Source organism: Saimiri boliviensis, chromosome 4 (assembly GCF_048565385.1).
Source record: "Saimiri boliviensis isolate mSaiBol1 chromosome 4, mSaiBol1.pri, whole genome shotgun sequence".
Taxonomy (NCBI): Eukaryota; Metazoa; Chordata; class Mammalia; order Primates; family Cebidae; genus Saimiri; species Saimiri boliviensis.
The window spans coordinates 97,028,373-97,043,625 of NC_133452.1; the positions used below are offsets into that span (position 1 = coordinate 97,028,373).

At 37.7% G+C, this 15,253-nt stretch overlaps 1 protein-coding gene across 3 annotated transcripts in view; it reads left to right on the forward strand.

The window, feature by feature from the left end:
• EFHC1 (EF-hand domain containing 1) overlaps nucleotides 1–15,253 on the forward strand; it is a 66,031-nt gene that overhangs the window by 13,245 nt on the left and 37,533 nt on the right. For all 3 annotated transcript variants that reach the window (XM_003923115.4, XM_074397895.1, XM_074397896.1), the window contains 2 exons: nucleotides 9,679–9,828; nucleotides 11,085–11,277. In XM_003923115.4, the coding sequence (XP_003923164.1) occupies nucleotides 9,679–9,828; nucleotides 11,085–11,277 (343 nt within the window). The remainder of the gene's footprint in view (nucleotides 1–9,678; nucleotides 9,829–11,084; nucleotides 11,278–15,253) is intronic.

Below are 15,253 nucleotides of genomic sequence, written 5' to 3' on the forward strand. Positions count from 1 at the left end.
AAAATGGCAGTTCAAATAGAGGGTAGGGGAATAGCACCCCTGCTGGGATAGACGTATGGAAGAGGGATTAGACATTTTATCTTAAGTGTGAGTTTACGAAAATAACACTACTTCTGTTAGCAGATATGAGCCTAAAATTTTTTGTGTAGCTCATATATTTTTGGCAAATGATACTTGCTATATTCTAGGAAAGCTTACTATCTAAAGAATTTCTGAAATAAAACTTTTTAAATGAAAAAAAAAAAAAACTCTTAAAAATATAAAAAGTCCTCTACTTTCTTTATTTCATAAGTTTGGATTTTTTTTTTTTTTTTTTTGAAACAGAGTTTCGCTCTTGTTACCCAGGCTGGAGTGCAACGGCGTGATCTTGGCTCACCACAACCTCCGCCTCCTGGGTTCAGGCAATTCTGCTGCCTCAGCCTTCTGAGTACACAGGAGGGACTACAGGCACGTGCCACCATGCCCGGCTAATTTTTTGTATTTTTAGTAGAGACGGGGTTTCACCATGTTGACCAGGATGGTCTCGATCTCTTGATCTCGTGATCCACCCACCTTGGCCTCCCGAAGTGCTGGGATTACAGGCTTGAGCCACCGCGCCCGGCAAGTTTGGATTTTTTAATACAAAGGAAACTTTTCTTAAATACATAGAGGATATGATGGTCTTTCTTTAGTACAAATAGGAATTAGGAAGTCAATTCCAAATTTGTCTTAGTTAAAAAATGTTTCTAGCAGCAAAGAGATAGTTTCTGAAGTATTTTATGTCCTTTATTCCATGGTACCTAGTGCCATATGTGACTAATTTTTACCATACACTGAACTGTGAATCCATTTACTGTTTCCATTTAGTAGTTTATTTAACAAATATTTATGTGCATGCCTGCTTTGTGCCAGGCACTGTTCTAGGTGCCAGATGTAAAGATGTGCCCTTGTAGAGGTTACAATCTTGTTGGAGGAGACAAACAACAGCAAATAAATAGATTGATTATATGTCAGATTATGATAAGAGCCATGGAGGAAAGTAAAGCTAAGTAAAGGGAAGTTGAGGGGCTTTTTATACAGGCTGATCAGTGAGTGCCTCAGTGATAAGATGACCCATGGATAGAGGCCTGAAGGAAGTGAAGAAAAGAGCCATGGCATCAGTGCCATTTCAAAGTAATAGAGAAAAATAGCTTCGAAAGTAGAGGTGCTAGACCATCTTTGAGATATTCTCCCCTTCCAACATATTTTTATCTCTTTGCTTTTTAGGTGTCTGAGGTCTTATATATCATAGGCAGTTTCACAGTTGTACCAACAGTGAGAAATTATAAAATGTTATCTAAACATAAAGATATTAACAATTATTTTTACAGTTGTGTTTCTATTACAATTATTTATCATAGTGTTTTTATGGACAATTTGAACATTTGCAAGTTAATCACTGAGCAGTTGATCTATTTATAGTCACTTCTCATTATTCACAGTAATTAGGACTATAGTCACCACAAACACTGAATTAGTGAATACCAAACCTCTGCTCTTAGAGGAAATACAGGGCTAGATTCCCACCAATCTTTGGTCACATTTTTGTCAACTGATCAATACATAAGTTTGTTACATGTATGTTTCTGTTTAAAGACACCTTATTTAATTATATACTGTTGATTCATTAACATTAAACTTATACCCAGCAGCACTACAACTCATGTCTGAACAAAGCTTATCTAAGATATGCATTTTCTCCATCAGGTGCGTTACAGCCTTCTTGTGCTGATGAGGAACACTAAATAGCACTTCAGCACTAGACATTGGGACTCTTTAAACAGCAAAATCACCAACAAAAACACAAAAATGCAAAAAACATGGCACCTCCATGATCACATTTTCTTTTTCCAGTTTACCATTGATGGGCATTTAGGTTGATTCCATGTCTTTGCTATTTGTGAATACTGCTAATATGAACATGCTTGTGCATGTCTTTATGGCTGAATGATTTATATTCCTTTGGGTGTATACCCAATAATGAGATTCCTAGGTCAAATGGTAGTTCTGTTTTCAGGTTCTTTAGGAATCACCACATCGCTTTCTACAATGATTGAACTAATTCATACTGTCATTAACGGTGTGTAAACATTTCTTTTTCCTCCACAACCTTGAGAACATCTGTTATTTTTTGACTTTTTTTTTTTTTTTGAGATAGAATTTTGCTCTTCTTTCCCAGGCTAAAGTACAATTCCATGATCTCAGCTCACTGTAACCTCTGCCTCCCAGATTCAAGCGATTCTCCTGCCTCAGCCTCCCAAGTAGCTGGGATTACAGGCACCTGCCATCACGCCCGGATAATTGTTTTGTATTTTTAGTAGAGATGGGGTTTCACTCTGTTGGCCAGGCTGATCTAGAACTTCTGACCTCAGATGATCCCCCTGCCTTGGCCTCCCAAAAGTGCTGGGATTACAGGCATGAGTCACTGTGTTCAGCCTATTTTTTGACTTTTTAATAATAGTCATTCTGACTGGTGTAGGATAGTATCTTATTGTGGTTTTTATTTGCATTTCTGTAATGATGAGTGATGTTGAGCTTGTTTTTCATATGCTTATTGGCCATGTGTATGTCTTCTTTTGAGAAGTGTCTGTTCACGTACTTTGCCCACTTTTTTTTCTTTTTTTTTTTTTTTTTTGAGACGGAGTTTCGCTCTTGTTACCCAGGCTGGAGTGCAATGGCGCGATCTCGGCTCATCGCAACCTCCGCCTCCTGGGTTCAAGCAATTCTCCTGCCTCAGCCTCCTGAGTAGCTGGGACTACAGGCATGCGCCACCATGCCCAGCTAATTTTTTGTATGTTTAGTAGAGACGGGGTTTCACCACGTTGACCAGGATGGTCTCGATCTCTTGACCTCGTGATCCACCCGCCTCGGCCTCCCAAAGTGCTGGGATTACAGGCTTGAGCCACCGCGCCCGGCAACTTTGCCCACTTTTTAATGGAGTGGTTTGTTTTTTTCTTGTAAATTAAAGTTCCTTATAGATGCTGCATATTGGACCTTTGTCAGATGCAGAGTTTGCAAATTTTTTTTTCCATTTGTTAGATTGTCTTTTTACTCTGTTAATGCTTTCTTTCACTCTGAAAGAAGCTCTTACATTTAATTTGATACCGTTTGTTAATGTTTGCTTTTGTTGCAATTGCTTTTGGTGTCTTTGTCATGAAATCTTTGCTCACTCCTGTGTTTAGAGTGGTGTTGCCTTGGTTGTCTTCCAGGGTGTTTATGGTTTTGGGTTTTACATTTAAGTCTTTAATCTGTCTGGAGTTGATTTTTATATATGGTGTAAGAAAGGTGTCCAGTTTCAATCTTCTGTATATGGCTAGCAAGTTATCCCAGTACCATTTATTGAATAGGGAGTACTTTCCCTGTTGCTTGTTTTTGTCAGCATTGTTGAAGACCAGGTAATTATAGGTGTGCAGCCTTTCTTTTCTGTACTCTCTATTCTGTTCCATTTGTCTATGTGTCTGTTTTTGTACCAGTACCATACTGCTCTGGTTACTGTTGCCCTGTAGTATAGTTTAAGGGCAGGTAACACGATGCCTCCAGCCTTGTTCTTTTTGCTTAGAATTGCCTTGGCTATTCAGGCTCCTTTTGGGTACCATTGAATTTTAAAGTATTTTTTTTCTAATTCCATGAAGAGTGTCATTGGTAGTTTGATAGGAATAGCATTGAATCTGTACATTGCTTTGGGCAGTATGGCGATTTTAATGGTATGGATTCTTCTTATCCATAAGCTTATAATGTTTTTTCATTTGGTCATGTCATCTCTGATTTCCTTGAGCAGTGTTTTGTAATTCTCATTGTAGAGATCTCTCACCTCCCTGGCTAACTGTATTTCTAGTTATTTTATTCTTTTTGTGACAGTTGTAACTAGGATTGTGTTCCTGATTTTGCTCTCAGCTTGGCTATTGTTGGTGTATAGGAATGCTAGTGATTTTTGTATGTTGATTTTGTATCCTAAAATTTTGCTGAAGTTGTTTATCAGCTGAAGGAGTTTTTGGTCCAAGGGTATGGGGTTTTCTAGATAAAGAATCATATTGTCTCCAAACAGAGATAGCTTGACTTTCTCTCTTCCTATGTGGATGTCCTTCGTTTCTTTCTCTTGCCTGATTGCTCTGGCCAAGACTTTCCATACTATATTGGATAGAAGTTGTGAGAGAGGGCATCCTTGTCTTATGTTGGTTTTCAAGAGGAATGCTTCTAGTTGTTCCCTGTTCAATATCTTCCAGTTTTTCCCTGTTCAATGTTGGCTGTGGGCTTTTCGTAGATGGCTCTTTTTGTTTCGAGGTATGGTCCTTCAATACCTAATTTATTGAGAGTTTTTCTCATTACATTTAACATCTCATTACATTTCTCATTACATTTGATTCAAAGTCATCTTTCTTTTTTTTGAGACAGAGTCTCATTCCTTCACCTAGGCTGGAGTGCAATAGCTCAATCTCAGCTCACTGCAACCTCTGCCTCCTGGGTTCAAGCAATTCTGCTGCCTTAGACTCCTGAGTAGCTGGGATTACAGGCATGCACCACCACGCCCAGCTAATTTTAGTATTTTTAGTATAGAAAGGGTATCACTGTGTTAGCCAGGCTGTTCTCAATCTCCTGACCTCATGATCTGCCCAGGTCTTTTCTGTATCTATTGAGATAACTATATGGGTTTTGTCTCTAGCTTTGTTTATGTGATGAATTGCATTTATTGATTTGTGTTATGTTGAACCAACTTTGCATCCTGGGAATAAAGCCTACTTGATTGTGGTGGATTACCTTTTGGATGTGCTGCTGGATTGAGTTTGTAAGTATTTCACTGAGGATTTTTGCATTGATGTTCATCAAGGATATTGGCCTGAAGTTTTCTTTTTCTGTTGTGTCTGTGCCAGGTTTTGGTATCAGGATGATGCTGGCCTGATAGATTGAGTTAGGGGGGAATCCCTTCTCCTCAATTTTAAAAAATATTTTCTGTAAGAATAGTACCAGCTCTTCTTTGTATATCTGGTAGAATTTAACTGTGAATCCATCTGGGCCTGGATCTTTTTTGGTTCATAGGCTATTGACTACTGATTCAATCTTGTTATTGGTCTGTTCAGGGAATCAGTTTGTTTCTAGTTCAGTCTTGGGAGGTTGTTTGCATCCAGGACTTTATGCATATCTTCTAGGTTTTTAGTTTGTGTGCATACAAGTGTTCATAATATCCATCTGGAGTTAATTTTAGTGTAAGGTGTCAGGAAGGAATCCAGTTTCTGCTTTCTGCAAATAGCTAGCCAGTTTTCCCAACACCATTTATTAAACAGGGAATCCTTTCCCCATTGCTTGTTTTTGTCAGGTTTGTCAAAGATCGGATGGTTGTAGATATGTTGTGTTGCCTCCAAGGCCTCTGTTCTGTTCCATTGGTCTATATCTCTGTTTTGGTACCAGTACCATGCTGTTTTGATTACTGTAGCCTTGTAGTATAGTGCTTGGGGGCCGGATTAAAGACTTAAACATAAGACCTAACACCATAAAAACCCTAGAAGAAAATCTAGGCAAAACCATCCAGGACATAGGCGTAGGCAAGGACTTCCTGACCAAAACACCAAAAGCATTGGCAACAAAAGCCAAAATAGACAAATGGGACCTAATCAAACTCCACAGCTTCTGCACGGCAAAAGAAACAGTCATTAGAGTGAATCAGCAACCAACAGAATGGGAAAAAATTTTTGCAGTCTACCCATCTGACAAAGGGCTGATATCCAGAATTTACAAAGAACTAAAACAGATTTACAAGAAAAAAACAAACAAGCCCATTGAAAAGTGGGTGAAGGATATGAATAGACACTTTTACAAAAGAAGACACACATGAGGTGAGGCCAACAAGCATATGAAAAAATGCTCATCATCACTGGTCATTAGAGAAATACAAATCAAAACTACATTGAGATACTATCTCATGCCAGTTCGAATGGCAATCATTAAAAAATCTGGAGACAACAGATGCTGGAGAGGATGTGAAGAAAGAGGAACACTTTTACACTGTTGGTGGGAGTGTAAATTAGTTCAACCATTGTGGAAGACAGTGTGGCGATTCCTCAAGGACCTAGAAATAGAAATTCCATTTGACCCAGCAATCCCATTACTGGGTATATATCCAAAGGATTATCAATCGTTCTACTATAAGGACACATGCACACGAATGTTCATTGCAGCACTGTTTACAATAGCAAAGACCCGGAACCAACCCAAATGCCCAACGATGATAGACTGGACAGGGAAAATGTGGCACATATACACCATGGAATATGCAGCCATCAAAAACGATGAGTTAGTGTCCTTTGTAGGGACATGGATGAACCTGGAAACCATCATTCTCAGCAAACTGACACAAGAGCAGAAAATCAAACACTGCATGTTCTCACTCATAGGCGGGTGTTGAACAATGAGAACACATGGACACGGAGGGGAGCACTATACACTGGGGTCTGTTGGGGGGAAATAGGGGAAGGACAGTGAGGGGTGGGGAGTTGGGGAGAGATAGCATGGGGAGAAATGCCAGATATGGGTGAAGGGGAGGAAGGCAGCAAATCACACTGCCATGTGTGTACCTATGCAACTATCTTGCGTGTTCTTCAAATGTGTCCCAAAACCTAAAATACAATTTAAAAAAGGAAAAAAAAAGTGTTCATAATATTCTCTGATGGTTGTTTATATTTCTGTGGGGTCAGTGGTAACATCCCCTTTGTTGTTTCTCATTGTATTTATTTAGATCTTCTCTCTTCTTCATTAATCTAGTTAGTGACATATTTTTTTTTTAATAACAACCAACTCCTGGATTCGTTGATCTTTTGATGTTTTTTTGGTATCTTGATTTCCTTCAGTTCAGCTCTGATTTTGATTATTCCTGTCTTCCACTAGCTTTGAGATTAGTTTGCTCTTGCTTCTCTAGTTATTTCAGTTGTGATGTTAGGTTGTTGATTTGAGATCTAACTTTTTGACATGGTGTTCAGTGCTATAGATTTCCATCTTAATACTGCCTTAGCTGTGTCCCAGAGATTCTGGTATGTTGTATCTTTGTTCTCATTACTTTCAAAGAAGTTCCTGATTTCTGCCTTAATTTCATTATTTACCCAAAAGTCATTCAGGAACAGGTTGTCTAATTTCCATATAATTGCATGGTTTTGAGTGGTTTTTTAAGTTTTAACTTCCATTTTTATTATGCTCTCCTCTGAGAGAGCATTTGCTATGATTTTGGTTCTTTTGCATTTCCTGATAATTGTTTTCTGTTTGATTATGTGGTCAATTTTAGAATATGTGCCATGTGGTGATGAGAATAGTGTATATTCTGTTGTTTTTGGGTGGAAAGTTCTGTAAAGGTGTGTCAGATCCATTTGGTCCAATGTTGAGTTAGGTCCTGTTAATTTTCTGCCTCAGTTATCTGTTTAATATTGTCAAGGAAGTGTTGAAGTCTCCCACTGTTATTGTGTGGGAGTCTAAGTGTTGTTGTAGATCTCTAAGAACTTGCTTTATGAATTTGGGTATTCCTGTGTTAGGTGCATATGTATGTAGGATAGTTAGGTTTTTTTGTTGAGTTGGATTCATTACCATTACACAATGCCCGTCTTTGTCTTTTTTTGATCTTTGTTGTTTTAAAATCTGTTTTGTCTGAAATTAGGATTACAACCCCTGCTTTTTTCTGTTCTCCATCTGCTTAGTAGATTTTCCTCTATCCCTTTATTTTGAGCCTTTGGGTGAGATAGGCCTCTTGAAGACAGCATACCATTGGGTCTTCCTTTTTCATCCAGCTTGCTACTCTGTGCCTTTTTTTTTTTTTTTTTTTTTTTGAGGCAGAGTATGGCTCTGTTACTCAGGCTGGAGTGTGGTGGCTTGATCTCAGCTCACTGCACCCTCTGCCTTCCAGGTTCAAGTGATTTTCCTGCCTCAGCCTCCCAGGTAACTGGAATTACAGGTGTGTGCTACCACGCCTGGCTAATTTTTGTATTTTTAGCAGAGATGGGGTTTCACCATGTTGGCCAAGCTGGCCTCAAACTTCTCACCTCAAGTGATTCGCCCACCTCAGCCTCCCAAAGTGTTGGGATTACAGGTGTGAGCTACCATGCCTGGCCTCTGTGCCTTTTAAATGGGGCCTTTAGCCCATTTATATTTAAGGTTAGTATTGATATGTGTGGATTTGATCCTGCATTGTGTTGTTAGCTGGTTATTTTGCTGGCTTGTTTGTGTGGTTGCTTTATTGTATTACTAGTCTGCATACTTAAGTGTGTTTTGTTTCGGCTGGTAATGGTCTTTTCTTTCCATATTTGGTGCTTCTTTCAAGATCTCTTGTAAAGTGGATCTGGTGATGATGAAATCTCTCAGCATTTGCTTATCTGAAAAAGATCTTATTTCTCCTTTGCTGAGAAGCTTGGAGTTTGGCTAGAAATGAAATTCTTGGTTGAAGATTTTTCTTCTTTAAGAATGTTGAATATAGATCCCCAATCTCTTCTGGCTTGTAGAATTTCAGCCTGATGGGGTTCCCTTTGCATGTAACCTGCCCTTTCTCTGTAGCTGTTTTTAACATTCTTTCTTTCATTTTGACCTTGGAAAATCTAATGATTATGTGACTCAGGGATGATCTCCTTGGGTGGAATCTTGCAGGGATACTTTGTATTTCCTTAATTTGATTGTTGGTCTCTCTAGCGAGATTGAAGAGGTTTTAACAGATGATATCCTGAAATATGTTTTCCAAGTTGTTTGCCTTCTGACTGTCCCTTTCAGGAATGTCTGGTGAAATTTCAGCACTTAGTTTATCTTTCCTATTTTGCTTTGCTAAAACATTTTCTGATCTAATATAACCAGTGGGTATGATTTCTTTTTTATCTTTTTTCATGAGGGGAAGGGACTTAATCATATACAGTATTTGTTTTAAGTGAATTAGAAAATTGGGAATATGATTTCAGCCTAAGCTGGCCATTGTGCAGCTTGCCTCCATACCTAATAGGAATTCCATATTGTGGTTAGGTTCCAGATAGAAGTATGTAAGCAATACTAAGACTTAACTCTGTTCCAGGTACCTAAATAAATTTGATTGATTTAAATTCATATTTGAAAACAGTTTTTTTGCCATTGTGCCTCCCAACTAGCTTAGCAAATACTTAGCAATATAACAATATAAAATACTTCAGGTAACTCTCAATTATTATCTGCATTATGGAATTGGCTCAGTTCGAGACATAATACAGCTTACATGTGCTCAAGCAGCAAACTAATGTTTAACTTGAGCAATGGCATAGAAATCATTATTACACTTTTTTTTTTCTTTTTCCTTTTTCTTCTGAGGCAGGGTCTTGCTGTCACCCAGGCTGGAGTGCAGTGTCATAATCATGGCTCACTATAGCCTTGACCTCCTGAGCTCAAATGATTCTCTCTCTTCAGTCTTCTGAGTAGCCTGGACTGCAGGCACATGGCATCAAAGCAGTCTTAACTTTTAAAATTTTTTTGTAGAAACAGGGTCTCACTATGTTGCTCAGGCTGGTTGCAAATTCCTGCGTTCCAGCAGTTCTCCCACCTCAGCCTCCCAAAGTGCTGAGATTGTAGCCCTGAGCTATAGTGCCTGGCCCCTACACTTATTTTTATATCATCAGTTTGTAACTTACTCTAAGAAGCTCTAAGAAAGATGAGCATTATTAACTTTCAATTATTTAGGTATTTTTAGAAAGTCAAGGAATTGAATTAAATCCACCAGAGAAGATGGCTCTTGATCCTTACACTGAACTCCGGAAACAGCCTCTTCGTAAGTATGTCACCCCATCGGACTTTGATCAGCTCAAGCAATTTCTCACCTTTGACAAACAGGTAAAGGACCTAGGAACCATAGTAGGCTTATTTATTTCCAAATGTGACCCATATTTATTGGCAAATTGGGTAGCTGTATTGGTAACTATTTTGAAACAATACAGCTTTAATTGAACTGTTTGGACATAGTCATGCCTTTCTGCTTTCATTGAGGTTACAGGTACAGGAGTGCCTATGTTTCATATGGAGATCCAAAGAAGATTGTGGAGTTGTAGAGTTGTTTTGTGAATCCCACCAAACATTTAAATCTCAAAACAATTCCTGAGCTACATCTGCTACCTACCTTACATTTCCAATTGACAATTTCTTTCCCTAAAAATAAGCTAATTTCATAGAATCCTTTGGGAAACCATAAATCAATTATTGGGAAATTTCAAAGATGTGCATATATGTAGGTTATAATATTAAAATATTTAATTTCACAGAAACCCCACTATAGATACTTCCTTGTTAAATATTATATTAATATTGGAGTACAGAATGTTTTGTGCATTTCCCAACTCTGTTCAAACCTTCCTGATCCTCTCCCTTGTGATCTGATGTGTTTAAGCAGATTTAAATCCTCTCCCTTCTGTTCTAAAGAGAGAGAGAAAAGAAAGAGATCACCTTCATTGCTTCTTTGCTGTTCCTTTTAGACATTTAACTTCTTTTAGTTCAAAAAATGTAAACTAGCACTAGCATGGTCTTTTAAGGATTTTGTTTATATCATTCACATATCTGTTATTATTTTATATTTAAAGATTGTGTTTATTCCCATGATTTGAAGAAGTCTAGCCAAAAAAAAAAAAAAAAAAGATTGTGTTTATATTATTACTAGAAGATACATGTTGATGGGACAAAAAAAGTACTGGTTAATAAATAAAAAGTTGTTCTATACTAATTATATATAAACCATAGTCACATGTCCCTTTATTTATATATATAAGCCACAATGTAAAGAACTTCATTGCTCTTTAAATTTAGCTTCTCTTTCACTGACTAATATTTTGGATCAAAGCGAGCTTTTCTTTTTTGGCACAAACTTAGAATCCTATTATTTAATTCTTTCCAGCTGCTGACATATGGTACATAATTTCAGATGTTTTAGTATCTTTGATGAGTATTTCCTTTTTTTTTTTCAATTTACCCCATGTGAAATTACTTCATAGTCTTTCCAGCTAATCTTTTCATCATTGTCTGATACATAATTGCCGAAGTAGCTAAGTTGAACTTCCTACTTTTAGGATTCTTGAGTCACTACTTTGGATTTTTCAAAGGTCCTTCGATTTTATGCGATCTGGGATGATACAGACAGCATGTATGGTGAATGTCGGACCTACGTCATTCATTACTATCTTATGGATGATACGGTGGAAATTCGAGAGGTCCACGAACGGAACGATGGGAGAGATCCTTTCCCACTCCTAATGAACCGTCAGCGTATGCCCAAAGTTTTGGTGGAAAATGCAAGTATGTTTGATTCAGTTTATTCTCTGTTACTTGGGATATTTTTCGGTTCTTAAAGGAGTTACTTAATCAGTATACAAAATTCTCGTTAAACTTGGAAGCCTCTAGCTCTTTTTTCTTAGGTGATCAGAAAATGGCTTCCCCACAGCTTTCCTCCTTTACTTGCCCCTTGGTCCAGGCATGCCTCCAAGACAATCTGGTACCCAGTTCAAGGAAACAAAACCAAAACAGCAGTGGGAGGCTCATTTACAGTGTAGCAGAGCAAGGTTTCTGAACTGAAACAATTAAGTCCTAGATTTTTAATGCATTTTTCAAACAGGCTTATTTTCATTCAAAGATATGCATGAAAGCTTAGCCTTTCTTTATATGCTTTCCTGACTTTGCTTCTCACTTCAACTACTTCCTAAATGGGAAGTTTCTATGTAGTTTAACTTGAGATTGGAAAAGGCATGTCTGAGACTCATAGAGGTGAGGTCCATTTTGTCAAACCCAGCTCATTCTTTGCTGGTTTAAAATTATCCAGCATGGGCTGGGCGCAATGGCTCACTCCTGTAATCCCAGCACTTTTGGAGACTGAGGACTGCTTGAGCCAAATAGTTTGAGACAAGCCTGGGCAAAGTGATGAAACTCCATCTCTATAAAAAACAAAAAATTAGCCATGTTTGGTGATGCGCACCTGTAGTCCCATCTGAGCCTGGGAGGTCAAGGCTGTGGTGAGCTGTGACTGTGCTATTGTACTCCAGCCTGGGCAACAGAGTAAGACTCTATCTGAAGCAAAAGGAAAAAAGCTACCTACCATGTTTGTGAGTGGCTGTGTAACAAAATGGCAGCAGATACCTGCTGTTCACTATTTCCTGGGATGAGTAGGGTTGCTTTAGTTATTGTCTTAGTAGTTACCTACATTTCTCTTAGAAAAATGTCATCTTAGTTACATGTAATGACTGACATCTCTCATGTTTGGGTGACTGACAGAATTTTGTAAATGTGTTCATTGTTTTTTTTTTTCTTTTTACTATTTGAGATAAAAAATTTCAGGTATTGAACAAGAAGTTTGTCTAGATTAGAGGTTATAAATAAGTGCATAGTATGAGACTAAATTTAACCTGTCCACGTGTATTGCTTGGCTTGCACAGTGTTGTTGTTGTTGTTTTTAATGCAGTATTATTTGTGGACAAGGAGTTGGAGGTTTCCATCATTAAAAGAACAGATATGCAAAATGTGGTGAAGGTATATTTTGATTAATAGACAGTAGTTAGAAGCAGCAAACAAGATGTATACAGAAAGAAAGTGGATGGATCTTAAAAACATAGTGCTGTGTAGGAAAAAATACATAAAATTAATATATAATGCAATAACATGCAAAACATAGTACACATTCAATCACATAGCTACATTAGAATGATTGCATGTGAGGTGAATAGAATGAGGTTGGGGGGAAAAGATAAAAGGGAGTGAAAATTGTCATCATTTTAGAATTAGGAAAGTTTCTATTACTTTTTTTTAAAAAATGAAAATAACTGCTAATTCAGATTGTTTTCTCGAATAGAAACAACTGGTTCTGTGCTCTAGTTCAACATAGTTTGGCTACTACCTACTGTACATAGTCTTATAATTAGTTCTTTCTAGAATGTCTTAGAGGTCAGTGACAATGGGACTAATATACTAATTTTGGCCTTTCAGAATGCTTAAAGAAGCCTGAAATCCATGCAGTCTGGAGCTAACAAACATTAGATTTACAATGGATAAAAAAAATGAATAGGAATATGTTTAGGGTGGCATGAAAAGTCTCACTGAAACTAAATCCCTTTAAATGATAGGTTTCCGGTTTGTCTCTGCCTTATCAATGTGATCTACATTTAAAACTTTCAATATATAATTATCCTCTTCTAATTTCCCAATTTAAAAATTTGCATGGAGAGGCAGCCTGGTGACATATGTAGGTTTTTTTTTTTTTGTTTTTTTTTTTTAAATTAGGAAACAGGGTGGGTGCTGTGGCTCAGACCTGTAATCCCATCACTTTGGGAGGCCAAGGTGGGAGGCTCACCTGAGGTCAGGAGTTCGAGACCTGTCTGGTTAAGATGGTGAAACCCTGTCACTACCAAAAAACACAAAAATTAGCCAGGCATGGTGGCAGGTGTCTATAGTCCCAGCTACTTGGGAGGCTGAAGCAGGAGAGTCACTTGAACCCAGGAGGCAGAGGCTGCAGTGAGCGGAGATTGCACTACTTCACTCCAGCCTGGGCAACAGAGCAAGACTCTGTCTCAAAAAAAAAAAAAAAGTATTAGTTATGAGGTACAGAAAAGGCTATGTTCCCATCAGCTACATAATTCCTTTAACTGGAATGGTGGTGTTAAAATAATGGGTCTAATTGACTCTCAAAGGCATTTATCCAATGGGTGATTTTTATTTAATTCAATTAAACAAGAGGTACATGTCTGCTGTGGGAACCATTTCACATGCTAAATGCTATAGAGGAAAAAATGAAACCGTGACTCCCATTCTTAGAATCCTATCCTTTAGGCATTTCTAGTGTTATTAAGAAGACAAGTCATATAAAATACACAAAGCTGTTAAGTAATAACACAAGTATACACCAGATTATCTGGTTATGTAATTAGTTAAGTCATGCAGACAAAGGTCAGAAGGAGAGAGGTGTGGGCCTGAAAAACTAAACAAGTCTTTGTGTGAAGAGTTGAGATTGGACGCAGATTTAGAATGGCAGAGAACAAAGAGCACAGTAGAAGAACAAGAGCAAAGTTGGGAATTAGGAATAAGTATGGCGTGTTTGGGGTGTCCAGGAGATGATAGCTAGGGAGAAAGTTTGTGTTAGACAGTAATAGGAAATAAGCGAGTAACTTTCAAAAGTCCTCTCAACCAGGGCCCCCTTCTAAGTAGCTAAGATGAATCAAAATTATATATCTATAATGGATGGAGTTAAAACATCAAATTCTGGAAGTTATTTCTTTGTCAAGGGCAATTGCAGATTACCAATAGGTGGCAGGTAATGTCAAAATAGGACACTTTTTGGCTTACCAAAAGCCTTCTACTTAGCTCTTGAACCCAGGGAACCAGGTTCCAAAAGTCTAAATATGTTAGTTATCCTTCAGATTGGCTTTGATAGTTTGATCTTGCCCTTGCCTGTTAGATGAATCTTGAACACCCCTTAGACCTTCAGTGTTCCAGAAAGTTGAATGCTTTTCCTCACTGTCTGAGCATCTTTATTGGCTCATTCAGTCAGTCAAATAATATTAATTGAACATTCATATAGATGAAGGAAACACCACACTAAGCAATGGAAATCTGAAACTACTATAAGACCATATCTCAAAGACTTTATAATCTGATGAGATCAACATACAGATCAGTGAAATAGAACCAAATCATCCAGAAATAGACCCACACATATGAGGTCGTTTGATTTTTGACAAAGGTGAAAAAGCAATTTGGTGGAGAAATTATTGTCTTTTTAACAAAAGGTACTGGAACAATTCAACAGCCATGTGCAAAAATGAATAAATAAACTTTAACTCTTACCTCACCATACATAAAAGTTAATCCCAAATAATAGACCTGGGTGACAGAGTAAGACCCTGTCTCAGAGTTGGGTGGTGGGGAAGCAAATGCAATAAAAACAAAAGTTGTTGACAATTGGGACCTAATTAAACTAAAGAGTTTCTGCATAGCGAAATATACTATCAACAGACGAACAGCCTACAGAAAGGGAGAAAATATTTGAAACCATGCATTTGACAAATGACTAATATTCAGAATCTATAAGGAACTTAAATCAACAAGAAAAAAACAATGCCAAAAAGTAGGCAAAGGACATGAACAGCATTTCTCAAAAGAAACATACAAAGGGACAACAAACATTTAAAAAATGCCCAACATCTCTAATCATCAGGGGGATGCAATCAAAACCACAGTAAGACACCATCTCATACCACTTAGAATGGCTCTTACTAATAAGTCAAAACAT